Source organism: Xiphophorus couchianus, chromosome 20 (genome assembly GCF_001444195.1).
Source record: "Xiphophorus couchianus chromosome 20, X_couchianus-1.0, whole genome shotgun sequence".
In the NCBI taxonomy this organism is placed as follows: Eukaryota; Metazoa; Chordata; class Actinopteri; order Cyprinodontiformes; family Poeciliidae; genus Xiphophorus; species Xiphophorus couchianus.
Genome location: NC_040247.1, coordinates 18,345,255 through 18,366,071, shown reverse-complemented (window position 1 = coordinate 18,366,071; position 20,817 = coordinate 18,345,255). Strand labels below are relative to the sequence as shown.

Below are 20,817 nucleotides of genomic sequence, written 5' to 3'. Positions count from 1 at the left end.
AGGAGATGCAACGCGGGAAACATCAATCAGACTGTGGACAAAAGTAAGAAACAGAGTACGTGTTTCATTGTTCTACGCTTGCACCTACAAAACCTGCATAAAAAACATGAATGCAGCAGCAATTTCTTACAAAAGTGTTCAGAGTGAATTTAACTTTTTGGTGCAGATTGACATGGTTGCATCGTCCCCACAGTGGAACAGAGAGGCGTCAGGATCCTGATGTTCAGATAAATACTTGAAATGGTAACACGAATGTTTCTTGTAAAATTACTATTCATGGATGCTCAGTGTTCAGTCTGATTGAGTTTGGCCCAGGAAAAAATGGGCAAAAACAGAACAAAACAGGTCTGCTCTGCATTCAGAACCAGAACCAAACATGGAGAAGCAGCATTCAGCTTCTATGCACCTTTAATCTGAAAGAAACTTCCAGAAAACTGCAAAAATGTTTAAACACTGAATTCCTTTATATCCTTTGTTTAGAGTTGCCTTTGATTAATAACTGGAACTGGAATGATTTTGTCTGTAGTAAATTTTCTTTATTTTCCTTTACTATGCCACAGCAATGTTCTTATTTTCCCTTTTCATGTTTTTATCCTGTGAAGCACTTTGAGTTGCTGCTGAAATGTGCTACATGAATTAACTAGTCTTCCATAAATAACAACTACATCAACCTTGAAGGTATCTGCAGTTTACTGAACCAGCGTTCAAGATTTCAGACGAATTACAGAGCTCCCGATGCTGCCTGAGGCTTCGTGGTGTAAACGATCTAATATAGCAACATGCAGTCAGAGTGAGCCGGAGATGATAGGCTGAGTAAAACCTCAGTGTACTTTTGGCTGTTTGACCAAGGCAACACCCAGCGCTGTGGTGTTCAAACCCCACCAACAGGTCAGGGAGCTCAAACGAGTCGACTGAAAAAGAATGGCAGGAAAACCCTTCAATGAAAATAACAGGTCACATGTACAGTATGTGCTTCATTTAGAAATGACTGGGTTAGATGCTTTAATTTTAGGTTATAGCACAATGTTTTAAATATGGAATATATAAAAAATGTGCATGTCTTTACATTTTTAGATTTTTTTTCATTTCACTGTTGATTTTTTGCATTTTCTATCCACTTTTCTCATAATTTCAGTCACAAAACTGCATTTTATTTTGAATATTGTTCAACTCTATTTTTTTAAGAAGAATTCACACATGTTGTGTGCTCTATTACTTTGTATCTTTGTATTTTTATGATGCAAAGCACTATGAAATGCTTCCTTGCTGAAATGTGCTATACAAATAAAATTAGGTTTTGGATTTGATTTTGACAATAAAAGGAAAAATAAATGTTTGGTACATAAGTCAATATCACCAAGAACTGTTTGTGGTCAGGAGCTTGTAATCAGGGCTCTCTGACCCTGATGTGAATGAAAAAGATTGTTGACGTTAAATCACTGATCGATCTCCAGTTCTCTGTTAGACGTTGTCTTGCTGCAGCTTCCCCTGTCATTCACCTTCACTCTTTCAACTCCCTTCCACGTTTCCTCAGTGGAAGCCTTGCATGCTCCATAGGAGGGATGAACAACGCCGCCGTCTGAATTTGCCATGTGCTGCTGAATGTTTGATGCGACCTCTGGCTCGTCTCTCCTCAGATGGACCCGGTCCAGAAAGCTGTGATGACGCACACCTTCGGGCCGCCTATTGTGAAAACAAAGAGGCCGATAATCTCCTGCAACGTTTGTCAAATACGCTTCAACTCAGAGGTATGAAAGTTTGCACTGAGCACAGAGCCCTGCAGAAATATTCACACTGTTAAAGCTTTTCTAACTTTGTCACAATAAAACCATAAACGTATGTTTAATAATGATTTTAATAGTGCATAATTGTTTTGTTATCTTGTATGCTACATTAGATTGGATTCCCTTAAATTCAACTCTTTCCACATTGCCTGTATTGGATTTAGTTCTGGACTGGATCAAAACTTTCCTGTTGAAAGTTTTGATCCAGTCCAGAACTAAATCCAATCCACATCAACGTCCCACGTCAACACACATCCTGTGTGTTCAGGATCCATCCCTGAACACACAAATACCCTGTATGTTCAGGGTATTTGCCACGCTAGAAGGTTTTTTTGTAGACTTTATTTCAGAGGTTTGTTGAAGAAAAGCATTCTCACAGCATTACCTTCCATGTTTTACCTCATGCGTGGTTGGACTATAGGATTTGTTGTGACACAAACGGTATTTTGCATGTAGGCTATTATGTTTTAACGAGGCCTATAAAAACCATGCAAACTGGCAATAAAAACTTAATTTAAAGTTCTTAAAATAAGTTTTTTTCATTATGGGGTCTATATTTACGTGCATGAGGTGATGCTATATTTATTGTTTGCTTATGCTCACCAAATGCTTGGCTAACTTCAGATATCTGAGGACATCAGGCTAAGAGTTTGGAATAATTAATAATATCCAGATGGCATTGCTGCATGAAAAAGAGAAGTTGTTTTCAAAATAAACATTACGTCACATTTGTAAATGGCTAAAAATAATAATTAAAACAATATCTCAGAAGTGCTGAAATCATTTGCATTTAGAGAAGACAGGATGACGAGAATTTGTCCTGTATGAAACAATGATTCAAGGCATTCAATTTAATTTTTAGTTGTCAGGATGTTTATTTTTTGAAAATGGTTAGCTGTACTTGAAGGAAGAAGAGTTGCTGAACATTCACAGGTGGGCCAACATGTAAGGATGCCATGAAAACCAATATTTTTCCAAATCCTTTTAGGGTCACTGCACCAGAGCTCCGTTTTTTTAAATGTTGACCTAAAGCATGAATTCTCATAATCCTGTGTAGGTCGCTGACTGACAGCACAGACGGGGAAAGTGAAAAGTCTTTCTCGGTTCTAATTTTAGCTTGTTGCGTTGGGGAGAGTAGAAGGACAGAAATCCATGCTTGCTTAACTTACTCCAACGTCTGGGAGGAGCTTTCCTTTGGTCGACAAGTGGCATCAGCCTGTAATGTAGAGGGAGATATAGTTAGGCAAACAAGGAACTGATTGGTTTACATATTTCAGAGGCTCTACATTAGAGTATCTCCAGCGGCGCTTGACTTTAGAAACATTTCCTAAAGAGTTCATTTCAAATGTGTGAATATGACAGTATTTGTGGGACGTTATGTTGGGATTTTAATGGACTGTAAGATGTTTGAGGGTTGGTGTGAAGCAGGAGGAGGAACCACAGCTCGTCCTCTAGGTCACCCCGGTGCTGATCAAGCACATTTTCTGCCTTTCAGTTTTGACAGGCAGGGCTTTGCTAACACGAGGCAGAGGCACTGAAACTAAAGAGGCCTGAAGTCATGAAACTTTAGATGAAAGATCCGAGTATCCCCATTAAGGAGGCAGCAGCGTTAACTGAAGATGAAAAGCAAATAACTCGTAACGCAAGGCTCCAAAACCTACTGCTTGACATGACTGACATGAGCTGAGTCCACTGTACTGTTTATAGAGCGTAATGTTAGTGGTCACATGTGAAGAGGGGACGCTTCATGTTCTTCACTGCACTTCTTTACATGACAAAAACTGATTTTGTAAAAGCAAATTCTTGATTAGCACAGAACTTTTGATCAAAGTCTTCATGTTTCTTTCAGAAGACAATGCTGTAATTTAACATGCTCTAAAGATTTGAATGTGACAGTACCTTTAAAGGGGACCTATGACATTTTGCATGTTTGTATACTTTTGTTTGGGTCTCGACTGCTTCCAAAAACAACCCAAGTGCTTAAAATCAACACTCAGTCATTTTTAGGAATTAAGTTATATCTGGAAAAAATTTGTCTTTTCCAAAACGTCCCTATTATTAAGTCGCAATCGACAGGCGCTGTGCCGTTACTTAGCAACCCCAGCTGAGCCCAGCCTGTCACCTAGCAACCCAAGCTGAACTCCGGGACATTTGATGAGCTGGTTTTACCTCTGTACAAAAGCTGTTGGAAAAGACAAGTGTTTTGTTGGTGACCTACCATCCAGAAACCACTTGCTGCATTCATGTTGGTTGTGCAGGAGGCTGTACTTCTGCTTTTCAAAGATGTACGGCTGTTTAATTGTGCATCTAATTGCAACTATTTCCATGTATGAGTGTAAATGTTGAGTCCGGGGTGTGGCCAGTTGCATGTTATTTTGATTTAAAGTAATAAGAGGTCCTAAAATAGTTCATTATGAAATTTCACATGTGATGAACATGATTTGTTCAGCCCTCAATATAACCTGTTCAAGGAAGCATAATAACGCACCTTTAAGACCTATAAGGGAATAGTTAAGATTTTCTAATGTGAGGTTCTAAGCAGTAAGTATCTTACCTGCAGTAACTCTTTTAGGGTCTTTACTTACTATAGATCCAGATTTGTTGGTGCCAAATGCAGAAGCATATAGCTAGTCTGACTGGGACCAAAACCAAAATAGACTGATCGGTCTTAAAACGACTCCAGTTTCAAGAACAACATGGCAGTTTATCTAAACGTTATTTTGTGAAACCATTACCACATTTGTATTTGGTTCCCAGTCTGCTGAAATCAATAGGACAAAAGAAGCACGGACACCATTAAAAGATCACAAAAACAGATTCCCTCAACACCTTGGCTTCACCTAGAAGTAAAATATTTGAATCATCATAACAGAGAGTTAGTTTTTTGTTCTCCATGTCAATGGTTCTTTACCAAAAATACCACTAGAAGTAAGGTAAAGGCTCTTCTGTCTTGGTTTGACAACTACGACTTTAAGAGATGGAAACATCTTGTGTTTATTATTTGCTACAGTAACCTTTAACCTTAGCATGAACAGGGATCAAACCTAAAATACAGCTTTGGCTAGAAATAGGACTCTTTTCTTGGGGTCAAATGTGAAGAATTTGTCCTCTAAACTCAGTTGTGTGTAAAATGAAGCTTAGCCCTGTTCTCTCTTTAAGGAGCCATCAATTATGTGTCCCTCTTGTGCAGACCTGCATGATCTCACATAATCTACAAGAGTCTGGTGTTCTTGACAGGAGAGTATTTTTATTCACACCAGCACTTTTATATTTACATTCGTATCCATTGAGTTCACTTAGTACTCATGTATAAAACCTTGTGGGGGCTTTTCTGCTCTCTTGATTGCCGTGTGTGAAGTCTTAAAGCAGAGCACCTGTTCGTCCACACTGCTCTCGTAACGCTGCGTGCAGCATCTGCTCTGCTGCAGCTCTACAGCTCCTTCCACAGTAACCTGAGAGACTGGGAACTTAAAGCACTGTGGACATTCTTTAATAATGAACGGACGCTCTGCTTTCAGTGCAGTTCTTGGCTTGCTCACTGTGGTGGGTGTTTGCAGCAGTTTAAAAGCAGATACGCGCCTTATTTTTCATCAGGGCATCTTCATGGCGTTAAATATTGAATACAAAACATGAAGATATTTTTGAGTTTGAAACATAAATAAATAATCAGAACTCACTTAGATGCTTAGGGGCATAATTTAGTTTAAAACCCACTTTCCTTCTGACACAGGATGGGCTTTTGAGTCACACCAAGAAAGCACGTTGATCTTAACACTGCATCACTAAAGACTATAACCGCAAACAGATGTCTGATTGTTTTCTAAACCTAAAAGTTTTTCAAATGGGAATATATAAAATCGATGCATGTCTGTTTATTTTTGGCACAGAAAAAGGATATAGGAAGAATTTTTGCAGCGAAGATTAATTCTTCTGGAAAGGTTTGTGACCTTTGTTGAAGTACAGGGAGGATTATTTCTCCTCGGTTGGTATGTTGGATGTAAGTGTAACAAAAAAACTAAAGTAATAGTTTGTGCTATGGCTACTACAGGTCGGGCAGGAAGTCAACAGCCAGACTATGAAGTGACAAAACCTGTTGTTTATAAAGTATAAACTCAATGAGATAAGAAAATGCTTTACCGTTTCTGTTTCCTTTGTCAGTACAAAACAGCTGCTGATAAATGCAGACTGCCTTATTAAACCAATCGATATCTGATTTCTCTAAATGCAAGTATTACCTGCAGTTATAACTCACTTTTTCTCTGTGTTTTTCTAAAGTGATAGAGAGAATATCAGACAATGCAGTCAAAACATTTCTCCTTCTCATCTGTCTGCCATATGCAGCACCATCATTCCCACATTCATGCACCATTAGCTTGAAATGACAAGTTACAGTAAAAATAAAACCTGTTGGACTTGGGGTGGTGACAGAATATTTCCTAGTCATTGGCAATCCTGACAGCTGCTACACTGGAAATAAACCCTGGTGAGTAAAACTTGGACTGATTAGCCTTTTGGCTGAAGAGGCTAATCAGTTGTTTGTAGAAATTAAAGAGCTGAAGCTGAACTGCCTTTAGATGAAACATGCATCTCAGTCCTTAGCACAAATTACAACACTGACCAGAATGCTGCCAGACTTTTATTATTTTAAATTAGTTTTTGTCACAAGGCGTCAGTCAGATGGAGCTCTGTAAATCAGCAAGGTGCTGGTTTGATAGATCTCCAAGCGACCACTATATTTCCTTTTTGTTCATTCATTCGATTATGAGGTTTCAAACATAACACCACTTCTTATCAACTTGGCTCCTTTGTGCTTATGACCAAATTCATAACAATTAATATAAATATTAGAAGAGACATTGCTGAGCGGCTGAAAAACAAAACTTGCACAATTGGTAATGCCTGCTCTTTGATGTGTATTCACATGTTGTGTTGAAGTAAACAGAAGTATTGGCTGCAAGAGGTCAATTGCTTAAGCGAGGCATTTGAGAGGCAGGTGCTTTACCCGCATGTGTTGTAATTATAACACTGCAATTCATTGCAGGCCACAGAGGACAGATTAGCCTGCTAGTGTTGAGCTCAGCTCTGCTGCAAGGTTGACGTCACAGTGTGCTGCATTAGCCATCGTCACCGCCGCCGTGCCACGCCGGACTCCTCTCGCTCATCCCTTCCGCTCTCTTCCCGGTCTGCTCCGGCTGCCATGTTTCACTGCCTGTTTGATAATGTTTTAATTTCCCTCATCAGTTTTCGTCTTACTGCCTCTCCCTTTGTGAGGGTCCGCATTGTGCACCATCTCCGTCTCTCCCGCTCTCCAGCTTCTTTCCACCCCCTCTTCCTGTCGCCGCTGCTCGTCTTCAGCGCAGTAGATTTGGCTCCTCAGCCAGCTCTATCTGCTTTCTGCGCTTTTGTCGCTTTGGAGATAAAACATCAAAGCACATCCTGCTTAGCAAGAAAAAGGATTTTAGTAACATTTTCTCGCTCTCATTTTCTCCTTAAATCCCTTTTCTTGTTCCTCAGTCGTTTAAATATTCCTTTGCATGGCTCTGTCTGGCATGTGACAGAGCTGGAAAAAAAATGTCATATTTTGTCCCATTTAGATTTTATTAACGTCGTCACTGAGGACATCAGTTGATTACGTTGCTTCTAATTTCTAGTGTATGATTTCATTAAACTGCAAATGAAGGTCATTAGTAAGAGCAGGACTGAATCTGCCATCTTCAAAAACAAATTATTTATGTGTGCAAACATCCTCATATTGCTCTGCTTGAATTTGACTCATTTGTGGAAATAAAATCTGGTGTTATTGTACAGCTTGATTTTTCCTTGTCCCCATTCAGCTCTCCATGCAACAATTAATGGCCTTGTTCACAAATTAAAAAGTGCTTTTCAGTGCTGGATAACTCAGTACTTACTGAAAACCTCTAAAACCGATTTGCAAAAGTTTTCAACAATACAATTTTCTTAAGCAAAGTGAATACTCAAGCTTTTTACCAAGTTTAAGGTTAGATATTTTAGAAATGTAATTAAATTTGACTCACTTGTAATTTCTTTGCATCAACAAAAACATCAAAAAACTTCTAATTTATCTGCCAAGGTTTTATTCATCATCAAAAATGGTTGCTCAGTGTTAGTTTCTTCATACGTTGTACAATATATGTGGAAGGACAGTACTGTGCTTTTCAATCTTTTTTTCCAGTCACTAAAGGTCATTAAAGATTCATGATGTGTGAGTGAGCTTCAGTGCTGTTATGCCACCTAAAGAGCTGATTCAGACTCAGCAGCTTCACCTGTCCTCTCCGTGGCCATGAACTGTCTGACTAAGCAGATCATGCTGGGATGAAGCAAATTTTGTTCCCAAATCAGACTGTGGCACACAGGCTGAGTTAGATTGAAACAACTCAGAGGAGAAGCTGGATGAGACTAAAATTAGGGAATAATATTATGCCGTAAGAATTAAAAGGAGACCTTTTCAATTGGTCTGACTGCAGAGCGTCATCTGATTATTTTTTTGGTCTGAAAATCTGTTTAAATATGGATGAGCAGAAGCTCAACTTGCTGGGATTTGACTAATTCATTATTTCAAAATGCTGTGAACGGTGAACTGAATGTGTTCAATAAGTGTCAGAATCATATTCTGCCCTAATAATTGCACATTGATGGATAATGCTGGCTTCATGTTAAGGAAAAAATATGCTTACTTGGCTGCAGAATGTGAACTAACACAAAAAAATACAACGCTATAAATGCAGGAGAAAAGGAATATCGGTTATTTTCTCCTCTGTGGCTTTTGCATGTTGAGTCGCAGGCCTTCGTGGGTTTGGCTAATTGCAGGGCTTCAGCGAACAGAAGCTGGGGGGAGTAGAGTTACTCTAGCAGAGCTATATCTGCCTATCTGTCATCGCCAATCAGGATGAAGGCTACATTGGTAGCCATCACTGGTAGTTAATACCTCAGACTTACGGAGGCATCTTGGACACATCCCACATGTCCTCCTTCCTTAGAGTCCCCAACACCTTTGACATGTTTTATTTGGGTCCCTGAGCTGTGTAATGGATAAAATAGGAAACAAGTATAACTGTATGTGTTGTCAGGCAGAAAGTGAGAGTGTGAAGGTGTGTGATTCTGCTGTGTGACAGAGTTAAGATTTAAGTCAGAACAAAATAAGCCTTACTTTAAACTCACCAAACAACAGTGATTTGTTGTTTGACTAAAAACTCACTAAAAGTTTCTTAGACTTTAGTGACTTCCATCAATTCAAGTCACGTTGTCAGGCCAGAACAGATCGCCATTCTCACCAGACAGACAGACGAACACAATCACGCCGTAGGAGGAAACCAGAGACTCCATCCATCCATCCATTTTCTGTTCACCCTTGTCCCTAATGGGGTCGGGAGGGTTGCGGGTGCCTATCTCCAGCTACGTTCCGGGCGAGAGGCGGGGTTCACCCTGTACAGGTCGCCAGTCTGTCGCAGGGCAACACAGAGACATACAGGACAAACAACCATGCACACACACACTCACACCTAGGGAGAATTTAGAGAAACCAATTGACCTGACAGTCATGTTTTTGGACTGTGGGAGGAAGCCGGAGTACCCGGAGAGAACCCACGCATGCACAGGGAGAACATGCAAACTCCATGCAGAAAGACCCCGGCCGGGAATCGAACCCAGGACCTTCTTGCTGCAAGGCAACAGTGCTACCAACTGCGCCACTGTGCAGCCCGGAAACCAGAGACTCTCTAATTTTAACCAGAAACCGGCTTACTGTGAAGAAGCTCTACTAACCACAGCACAACTGTGAGGCACTACAGAAACCACAACTTCAACTTATTTGCCACAACAAATACATTTTCTTATGCCATCATGACGGGATATGGTTGAAAGTAAAGCTAGTCACATACTCTTGAACGTCTTGACATTTTGTCAGGTTACAACCACAAATATAAATGTTTCAAATATGTACTATGTTGGAAAAATGTTTATTTGATTATGTTGGTTTGATTTATCTGTTTTTGACCTTGTTTTTCTATACATAGTCTATTTTCAGAATAAGGTTACATACAGTATTGATGATTGAGGTGAAACTTATACATTGCATCATTTACAGTATGTAGAAAGAATTAGTTCCTATTCAGACCAGAACTGTCTGCAAAAACACCCACCTTACATCCATGCAACAAGCATAGGAAATATATTTAAGATTTGTTCCTTTGTCCAAAAAATGCTCTAGTTGCAGCAAGTGATATTTCTAAAAGTATTTATTCAAGTTTTCTGAATACAGATTCAGACTCTGAATTTGTATTTATAAGATCTGTTGAAAAATAATGTTTCTTTTTATGAAATATTTATGCACTACCTTGTATTGTTTTCTTACATAAAATCCCATCAAAATACTTTAAAGCTTGTGGAAATAATGTGAAATTTTTTGAAAAAGTGTAAGCACTACGAAAACTTTACTTTCCAGAACATTGAATTGAAAGAACATGAGCTTTATGTAACAGTGTTGCTATATGAAACAAACAAATCATTTATGACAAAAACCAATTTCCACTTCACAAACTTTCATATTATCACCAGTTTTTTTGTTGTTGTTTTTTTACTTTTTGGCATGAACCTCTTTTGCATCTTTTGAACTGGCAGTCGGATTCCGACTGCTGCTGGCAGAACCCATTTTAGATAATCTCGGCACTCAATAATAATCATCAACTGTGGTTTGGTGGCAAAGGAGGACATCAAAATTCAGAAGCTGATCCTCACTGGCAGCCTCATCAGCACATCATGCCAGCTTGGCTGCGCCGTCACCAGAGGGACGCTCAAACCGAGGAATAACTCGGTGCCTGCAGTGGACAAAGACAGGGTTCACAGGAGGTCACAATGAAAAATCTGATTTTCTTCCCCCTGTTGTTTAAATGCATCAAACTCCCACCATTTTCAGTGCACAAAAGCATCAACCCACAGCAGGCACTTTGATGCACTTTGCTGAGTTTAACAAAAATTTGATAAAGGTTACAAACAAAGATTGTGAACCATAAAACAGAAGAGTGTTTTGATTCCTTCCTTTTCTGTGAGATTTAAAACTATTACCTCAAACAAAGAGCTACAGCTGAAACAGAGAAAAAATAAGCTAAAACCTATTTTCTTTCTCTAGTAATAGTATCTAGAAGAACTGGTGTTGATCGGTGCATCTTTAGTTGGAAAATAGAAACACTTTGATTAACAGAAGGCGATTAGATTTCCACGTTTTCATTTGTTTTAAAATCAAATGTTTGTATCAAATCTTCACACCTCCACATTGTTGCAGTTTTATTTCTTATGTCTTGATTTTCCTTTGGTTTCTGCCTCCAGTTTTTCAGCCAATCTGTTTTTTGCAGACATATTGCATTATCTCTACAGTCATGTAGCGATTTTTTTGTTTTCATCGTGTATCATCGTGACTGAAACTGTTTTTTGGACAGGATTGTTTCTGGTGGTTCCTCTCCTTGTTCCCGACTAAGACCTCACATGTCTTCTTTAGTGCAATTTCATTTTCTGAACTAAAGGTTTTAAATTTATTTGTATTTTATGAAGACCACATATTTCTACCTGTTTCTGAGCCTTTTGTTTGAGTCTCACGCACAGAAACACAATCCAGCTGTTCATTATAAACGACTTCAATTGTAATTCTCCCTCCTTTAAAGCAAATATATTTTGAATACAACTGATTTTTTTTAACCTTAAATAATTTTTTGTTATTTTGAATTTCGTAAAATTAGTAATTATGGTGTGTATAATCCTGACGGCTGCTTTTTCTTAAGAGTAAAATATGCAATGTTTCGATTTTGCAAAATGTGTGGAAAACAGTCACAGGTGGAGAAATATAAAATAATGTAAACATTTCTTCTTATTATTTATTATTCATATTTCTAAAGAAACAAACCATATTGACTTTTACAGTAATAACAATACTGTAAATCATTATGGATAGACTTAATCAGCATAATAAAATAAACACTAAAATTTTATTTTAGCAGAATATTATCTTTTTGTCATTCTGAACTTTATTGAGTATAACAGCTGGTTAATTAATCAGGCTGTCTGTGGACCAGATGTTTTCAAAACTAAAAGCAGATGTGTCTATTCAGCCTGGGTTCTAAATGGAGTTCACATTTTTATTGTTTAAAGATTTTTACTTCTAATCTTACCATTACAAACTTTTATATGCTCTTTTTACATTTTATTTTATTGCTGTTTAGACTATTAGTGCTCATGGCGAGTACAATTATATAGTTTTTTATATTCTAGATTGCTACTTATATGTGTTTTTGTATGTATGTGTACAAAAGTGTCTTCAACCTTTGTGCTTTTATCTGTTTTATTTGATCATTTTATCATCTAAACATATTAAGAAATTGCCAATAATTTCTCACTAATCTACATCAAAAGTGACAAGAGAGTTGCAACCTTCTTTCAGCCAGCTGACCAGAAGAGTGCAGCATTGTCATTAAAAATGAATTTAGGTGTATCATAGTAGTATGATGGAAAGTCTTTAGTTTTTACAACCATAACCTTTGGCTGAGGTGTAATCCAGTTCAATCTGTGTGTCTGGTGAATGTTGATGTCAAAAAAAGAAGCTAAATAATAATTAAAATACGTAATGCAATAATGTCATGTACTGTATATGTATTTGCCCAGAGTCAAGCAGAGGCGCACTATAAAGGGAACCGCCATGCTCGAAGGGTGAAGGGCATTGAGACGTCTAAGACATCACGTCTCCATGATGGAGACAAACAGCAACCTCAGCCTCCATCCTCGCCCTCCCCACCCGGCCTCACGCCGTCCAGCCCGATATCTGATCCTAATCCCAACAAGCGGGGTAAGACTGTCACCTAAATCATGGAAGGTGATAGAAAAATTGGTCAAAAATCAAATAATCTGTTGAACGAAGTGAATATTTATGTCACTCATATTAAAAATTCAGCTCAGTGGCTATTTGTTTTACAAATAATTTATGTTATTGGTTTTATTTTTACCTGCCATAGAAATCTTTGGTTACGCAATGAGTCCCGGAAACAAACCCCGCCAAGCTCCATCATGTAAACATGTCCTGTCACAGTGGGTTGGTCAGACCTGCTGTTTGCATATCCAGCTGGAGTCTCGCTGCAGTCTGTTTGACCTCAGGGAAACGACAAGCGCAGCACTACTGCTTTGCGTGTTTTATTTTAGACTTTTATATCACGTCTGGATCATCACCGTATGACTCATGCTTGGTTTTCGATAAATAATTCATTGACCAGAAATATTTTTGTTGCTTACAGATGATCCTCAGTCCTGCCCCAGCCTGAAAGATTCACCCTTGACCCCTAACCACCTCCCAACAACTCAGATGAACTCAGCAGACGCAGAGTCGTCTGTCGGCACACCTCTGCCATCCTCTCCCTCCTCCTCGGCAACACTCAGCAGCTCCTCTGGGGACCCAGCAGCGGCCGCTCTACCTGACACCCCCTCCCCGGCACCAAGCCCGTCTTCAGGAGAGTCAGAGGAAGAAAAAGCCAAAAAGCTGCTCTACTGCTCTCTCTGCAAAGTAGCTGTTAATTCCCTTTCACAGCTGGAGGCTCATAACAAAGGTTGGTCCAATCTGCAGAAACTTGAGTAGATCACAGAGAAAACTGTGGGAACTTAACCTCTTCAAAATGCAAGTTCAGAGCTCTTAGAAGCAAATAGAAAACCGATAAAAGCGTTTCAGTGCCTCTTGATGTGAAATTCCAAAATGAATAAAAATCCCATAACACACTCAATAAATAAGATGTGTCCTGGTGAGGCTCAGTTCAACCAAAACCTGCCTTTTGGAAGAAAAAAAACACAACAACCATTAATCACATATTAAGCATACTTTGATCAATCCTACATTTATGTATTAAAGGTGCAGTGTGTAAAATTTACAACGTTTTTGTTCTTATTCGTTAAAACACAAAACCACAAGGCAAAAAGAAAAACGCTGCACACAAAAATGTTGTAAGCAGACAAAACAGAATCAAAAACCTACAATAGAAACAAACACAAATGAAAAATGCTTCTTCAGGTCTGGAGTAGCTACTTCAGTTTTGTGGAATTTGCAGGATTTCATACCTGCTGTTGTTTGTACTAATTGCAGCCTTTTTGCTCTTCCTCTTATTTCGTATGTTGCAACATTTTGTTTGTGATTGCATCGTTTTTGTTTGCAGCATTTTTCTGTTGCATCTGTTTTTGTATTATTCATGTGTTTGCAGCTCATTTTGCCATCTGCTTTGCATTTACAGCTGTTCGCAGTGGGTTTCAGTTTGTGCTGCACGTCGGCCACCTTAGCTGCACACAGAAAATCACCACAATTAACAGAAAGAAAGGCTTGAAAATTTCAGTTTATCTGTCTATCTGTCAATGTGTTGCACTTTGTGAATTTTCTTTTGGGAATAAAGTTAATTTTTCAATAATATTCTGATCTATTGAACATTAAAATTTAAAACTAAACTCAGTCACTTGGCGTATTCAGATGAACAATCTCACATCTAAAACCCGACTCTTCCATCCTCTGCAGTTTCATTCATTTCAGCTGTAACCCTCGAGGTTTCCTCAGCTATAATAGAAACAATTTAACCTCGTACCACTTGAAGGGCTTTTTAATCTCATGAGTTTAAGAAATTATTGCAGGAGTCAAAACTGTAATGTTTCATTATAAATGGAAAGCAAGGACAAGTGGCATGGAGTACAAAATCCAGGGTTTGTTTGCAACTTTTACTATTAGTGTGAATTTAACTTCTGAGTTTTATTTCTCTAAAAAAAACAATCTGTAAACAAATTGTTTCACAATAGAAAAGTGAAACATTTTTTTTCTATAAGTATTTCATACTGTTCTTCAAAATTATTGGCACTCCTGATAAAGAGAAAGTCAAAAGAAAAAGAGTCAGAAACCAAACAGTCAAAAAGTAAAAGATCAATTTTCTCAAATTAATTTTATAGATATTATTGGGGTAAAAAATAGTTGTAGCTCCAGACATGTTTGTGTTTTTCCCTCACCGAATAAATGTACAAAATATATCCTGGAAATTTCTAGCTATTTCAGTGAAATTAAAGATAAATAATTTTGCTGAAAAAAGCAAAGATGTTTTAAGAAATTATCACATTTCTGAGATTGTTATACAAAACAAGATCATTCTAAAACTAAATTATGTTGCTCTAAGTTGAAAGCAGTGCTACGTATGACCTTTCAGCCAAATGATCTCTTCTTTAACAGGAACCAAACACAAAACTATCCTGGAGGCTCGAAGTGGACTGGGACCCATCAAAGCTTACCCTCGCCTGGGTCCCAAACCCAGCCCGGATCAGGGAGGCGAGCTCTCCTCTGATCCAAACACTCAGGAACGCACCTTCCACTGTGAGATATGCAACGTCAGAGTCAACTCTGAGCTGCAGCTTAAACAGGTAAAAACACTCAAAACGAAGAGCTCATGATGAGAGATGGCTTCATAAAAACGTATCCGTGTTCTTTGGTCTGTGGTGTTGCAGCATATATCGAGCAGAAGGCATCGGGACGGAGTTGCGGGTAAACCTAATCCTCTTCTCAGTCGGCACAAGAAGCGCACAGACTTTATGGTAAATGTTTATGGTGTCTTATAATGTTCCTGCTGCTGATCGGGGTTTATTTTCAAACGTAGTTAACGAATCATCCTCCTTTTTTCTGAACTTTCTCAAAGGAACTTCCAAAAACCCTAGGGCCTGGACTTTTACCCAGTCCTCTGGCTGTCGCCGCAGCAATGGCGGCAGCAGCGTCGTCAAACCAACTGGCCCTACGGCCTCCTGGGCCGACCTCCCACCCTCACCCACACCTGCTACAGGGAACGCCCCTCAGCCTGCTGAGGCCAGCCCCGGGTCCCATCCGCACCACACACGGGCCCATCCTCTTCACTCCGTACTAACGGTGAACGAATGGAGAAGAATCAGCAAGAAGCACACTGTGAACTGGAGGCAATCATGTGCCATTGAGAGCCAAACTGGCTGGTCTGGCTGCACTTTTTATTTTATTTATAGAAGATATAAATATTACTCCTCATTGTGTTGAGATGTTTCTATCCTCTCGAGTTTTCCTTCAACACCTGAGCATCAGCTGGTGATCAAAATCTACGAGCTGATCGTTTGAAGAGGACGTCTTCGAGTCTGCAGCTAGATGTCTTCAACTCTTACACAAGTGTCCGAATGCATTCATGCCTCTTGAAGTTTTTTAACCGTTTCACTGGGATTTTATGTGACGGACCAACACAACGTTCACAAAATATCACAAAAAAGAAATCTGAAAACGGTAGTGTTCATTTGTTTTCAGCCCCTCAAAGTAAAAATGTCCAGAACCACATTCTGTCGCCGTTTTTCTATCAACTTTTTAAATAAAGAAACTCAAATCTTTGCAGAAACAAAATCTGAAACTAAAGAAACTAAAACTAAATCTGAGTCGGTCAGATTTAGTTCTGGACTTTGCACCATCACCACTGGCTGTTATTTTTGCTGTATTTTGGTATCAATCTGATACCAGGTAAATACAGGCCCAGTATCGCTGATACAAATACCGATATTAATTATTTAAGCATGACAACATCAAACCTTTGTGGTTTTTCCTTTGAATTATTTTGTTAATTCAAAACAAACAATTCTAGGACAGAATTTAGATAAAGTATGTTGGTGTCTACAAAATACTTTAATAACATATTTACGTGATGAGAAGAAACATTGAAAAATCAAAACAAATTTGTGTGCAGTTTCCTAAATAAAGTGCAAAAAAATATCAATTGAGAGCAAATTGAAGAAAAATAAATTAAGGTAGAATTGAGAATCTACAGTACAAAAATAAAATAAAATTTCAAGAGGGAATCTGAAACTAAAGGATCAATCTTATCCTGCATGTATCAATCCAATACTCATACCACTTTGGTATTGATATTATCAATATTTTACACCCACCTGTACAGTATTCAGCAACTCTGGCCAGATTTTCAGTCTCTTCCCAAGAAAATTGTTCACACACAATGATGCTGCCACCACCATGTTTCACAGTGGTGATGATGTAATCTGGATCATATAATTTGGATCAGTCATTTTCTTCCACACAAAGTTCAATTTGGCCTCATCAGATCAGAGCGCCTTCTTCACTGTGCTTATTGTGTCACCTATGTAGATTTTTAGCAGACTACAAATTTGACTTCTTTTGACTTTCTTTCAGCAAAATTTCTCAGTTGACGCTCTCTAACAGAACTTATTAAGGCAATTGGTTGCTCTTAACTTTCTTTAGGAGTATCGGGGTAAAGTGGCTCAAAGACAAACGCACCATCTTCTTTTTTTTTTTTTTTAGAAATCTTTTGCATAAACAAGTTTTAAAAACTTGAATAATCTGAACAACCACTTTGTGTTGGTCTATCACTTATAAATCCAAGAAAAAAAACACACATAATGTTCAAAGAAGTTCAAGAGGTATTGATATTTTTGAGGCACTAAGAACCCATGTGGCGGACTTAAAACCCTACCTCTCTTTTGTTTATTATGTTCATCTCTCTGCATTACAGTTTTACAGCAATTATATAATAAATACACAGAATTAGATCTAGTACATGCGTCTGGAGTTAGCTGGACTCATGCCATAGCTGTCATCGTAGGTTGGATTATACCACTGTAACGTTCTGCTCTTGTGGCTCATACAATTAGCAGAAGACTCTGTGGTTTCTGTCTGGTCACCTGTTAATGGCTGACCTGTATTTGCCTCTGTGGGACACAAAAAAGAAGCAAAGGGGAAATAGCAAATGGTAGGAGTTTATATTGCATCTTAAAGCTGAAGTGATATACATAGGAATTTGTAAAGAAGAAACTGCTGTTGCACTATGCAGATGTCAGTATTTGTTTTTGTGTTATGTGTACAATGCAGTAAGGCTGGAGAAATTGCTAAAAGAAAGTCAATAATTTGTTGTTTTTTTTTTTACTCAATGAAGACGTTGTACTACCAATGAACTCTTCCTCAAACCATTCTGTCAGAAATCTTGCTGAGCGCACAGGGGCGCATTTCTGGTGTCGTTTTCTCATCCACTCCGCACAGAAGCTTCTTGAAATAAGTTTCACACTGTGAGCGCAGCAGGACGACAACTCATTCATAACTTCAATCGCCGGGCTTTCTAACGTGGGCACACAAACACAGAACCACCTTTCACCAGAAAGGTGGTTCTGTGCTGCATGGACGCTGCATGGAGGACACAGGAACCAGTAGGAGCAAAGACACCAGCAGCTAGGGACACACCCAGGACCACAAACACTGACGAGAAGATGTATGCAAAGACAACTAAAGAAACCAAAAACGGTCACATTTTCGGATCGTATTGGACTTGGGTAGCAGTATTTTTTTTCTGTGTACTCTGATCACCAAAAGTAACTATCAGAAGCTCTCAGTAAGGAATTGGGAATCATTGGAAGAAAAGTTTAGGAAACGGGAAACGTAGCAATACCGTAAGCACTTCTGTTACTTTTTTCTTGTCAACTGCAATAAAAAAGATGTAGAGAAATGTAATAAATGTTCCTTAGGAGAAGTGTATTGAAACTTTACTGTAAATGTAGATTATTTAAAAGAAAACAACAAAAAAACGATGAACTGTTCATGTTGGGGCTTCCTTATTGTTAGATTTAAACTATGAAATCATTAAACTGAGTTTATGGTTATAAGAAGTGTTGATTTCTGACTTATATTTCATTTCTAAACATTTTTATGTAAGTGCTTAATGTAACACATATAAATCATTATATATAAAGTAACAGACTAATTTAAATGAAAACTCAAAGGAAATCCATTAATCTCGTCCCAGTGCTCTCTGTATTTTATGCTCTCCTTTAAAAGATGTTTCAAAAAGTCTTAAAATAAATTTATATGTAATTGCTCTAAGTTGTGAGTTAAGCCCTAAATTATTCAAACTCCTGAGAGAAGAAGTGAGATTAAATAACAGATAAATTACTCAAAAAATAAAACAATGTGAAGTAGCATCAGTTTTGAAAAGTTAATATATCTATTTTGTCAAGTTTTTATTTATTTTCTTCTTTGAGTCACAATCTAATTTAATTGCCTCAAAGCATTTCTGGAGGAGGAGACATCAGGAAGAACCGACTGGCCAATCAGAGGCAGGCTATTAATAATAATTAATGTGAAAACAATGTCACATTTGACAAAAAAAAAAAAACAATTTGGACTGAAATAGATGAAAAATTTCAACCATTGTTACTCCAGCCAAAATTCTGTTTTCATAGTTTCAAACTTATAATTATGGTTATTGAAAAAAAAAAGATTCACATTTAAGGTTTTACATTTTGTCGACATTGTTATTTTGTGACATCACTAACTATAAAATATTTCCGTGCTAACTGAATTGGTGAATTGAGTTATACTATGTTTTTTGTTCACATTTCTATTAGTAATTGTTGAGGGGCAGCAAGGCGTTAAATAAGTTTACATAGGTCAGTGGAGTAGACAAAACATTTGAAAAAATAAAATTGATAAGAAGTTAGAAAACTATGTCATGAAAACTGTATATAATATTTGAAGAAGTCGCATTATCAGAGGATGAAATATTTTCAATGAATGAAACTAATACTTGTAGAAAGCTGTTCATCTTCTGACACTGTAAGGCAGTCAGACCCACCGCACTGTTTGTCCAAGCTGTCAGTAAAGAACATTAAAACAATAAAAAATAACTTCTGTGGCAATACAGTTCCTTGACAGTATTACATTAAATTGCAATTTCTACAATTTAACCACAGGCAGGAGACAAGATTGCATGATTATACTTCTCCTTTTTTGCTCTTTTCAACAAGCATTTTGATTATTTTTTTTTTCCTTTTTATGATTCATGACAAGTTACAACATGTGTCAATGGATTGTAGTCAGTCATAAATGTACAGCTGACTCAGGAAGCAGCTCCAGTGGTACCTGGGATTTGTCATAAATGAATCAGGCAGCCAAACAGAGGAAGGACGTTCTCTTCTCTGCCTGCTGATCATCAGTCAAAACTTTGCTGGGCAACAAAGTCACAAAATGCAAAAACATAAAGCAGTATAAATAATCTAGCAAACCACTGTATGTATGTAGAACAGTGTGTGTGTGTGTATTGTAAATACTAAAATAAACGTCCTGCATTGTGCATTGTTTAAAAAAGTATTTATTTTGCTCTACGACAATATTTGTTGTGTAAAGAAATAAAGGAGTGTGCAGAGTACAAATATGCAGAACAGTTTAGAGGACCAGGATTGGTTAACGCTGCATGACATCCGTCAACTGAACAATTAAATAAATGTTTGTGCAACCCAAGGCGGTAGACATTTACTCCCTCTTACCTTGTCTTATTTATTTTTAATATTTCTGCTATGTTGGCAACGTTTTTCTTGACAACGTAGCAAGAAAAACAAAATTTCTGCCTTTTTTTGCAACACTACAAGAGGCCCCATCAGGATGGTTTTAATGGGAACTAAAAGCTAAACAAACAAAACAAAGACACTGCAATAACAGCAAAAATTCAAATCTTGTCTCAGTTGACTCTGAAAGCCATGCTGTTAAAAAGAATCAGCCAATAAAGCAAAAAATTTAAAATAAAACAACTTGGGAGGGTAAAAAAAAAAAAAAATAGGAGGAGTTGTTGCCGAAGTAGAAACAGTGAAAATCACCAACAGGTGGGGACATGTTCACAGGAGACGAGTGAGTTTGGAGGACAGAAGGAGGAGGATAGACCAATAAACAGACTGGAGAAAGACGACTCTCAACCAGTAATGGGAAATTTCTGCAGCTTCTTCATGTTATGATTTTTCTCTGGGCAGCGTCCTGCACCGGGAAGGAGAGTTGGAGTCAAAGTTGGATTTAGGTTTAGATTTAGGGTTGGTCTGGATAATTTAATACGTAAATTTTTCAGAAAGGAGGGATGTATGGAGTGTCGGAGTTATGGTTTGAAGGATGGATGGAATAAGGTTTGGCATTAGGGTTTAAGTTGGGGTTTTTTTGCAGACTGAGCATAATGCA

At 38.0% G+C, this 20,817-nt stretch overlaps 1 protein-coding gene and 1 long non-coding RNA gene across 3 annotated transcripts in view; one reads left to right on the top strand and one right to left on the bottom strand.

The window, feature by feature from the left end:
• LOC114135121 (zinc finger protein 385A-like) overlaps positions 1-19,948 on the top strand; it is a 46,732-nt gene extending 26,784 nt beyond the window's left edge. For both annotated transcript variants that reach the window (XM_028002096.1, XM_028002097.1), the window contains exons 3-8: positions 1,638-1,748; positions 12,453-12,633; positions 13,076-13,384; positions 15,028-15,215; positions 15,300-15,386; positions 15,488-19,948. In XM_028002096.1, the coding sequence (XP_027857897.1) occupies positions 1,638-1,748; positions 12,453-12,633; positions 13,076-13,384; positions 15,028-15,215; positions 15,300-15,386; positions 15,488-15,709 (1,098 nt within the window). In that variant the 3' untranslated portion in view covers positions 15,710-19,948. The remainder of the gene's footprint in view (positions 1-1,637; positions 1,749-12,452; positions 12,634-13,075; positions 13,385-15,027; positions 15,216-15,299; positions 15,387-15,487) is intronic.
• On the bottom strand, positions 3,718-12,445 carry LOC114135138 (uncharacterized). The gene is made up of 2 exons (XR_003593547.1): positions 9,511-12,445; positions 3,718-9,122 (listed from the first exon to the last, which is right to left on the bottom strand). It is a non-coding gene; the product is annotated as an uncharacterized LOC114135138 (long non-coding RNA).
• Positions 19,949-20,817: the final 869 nt, after the last annotated feature.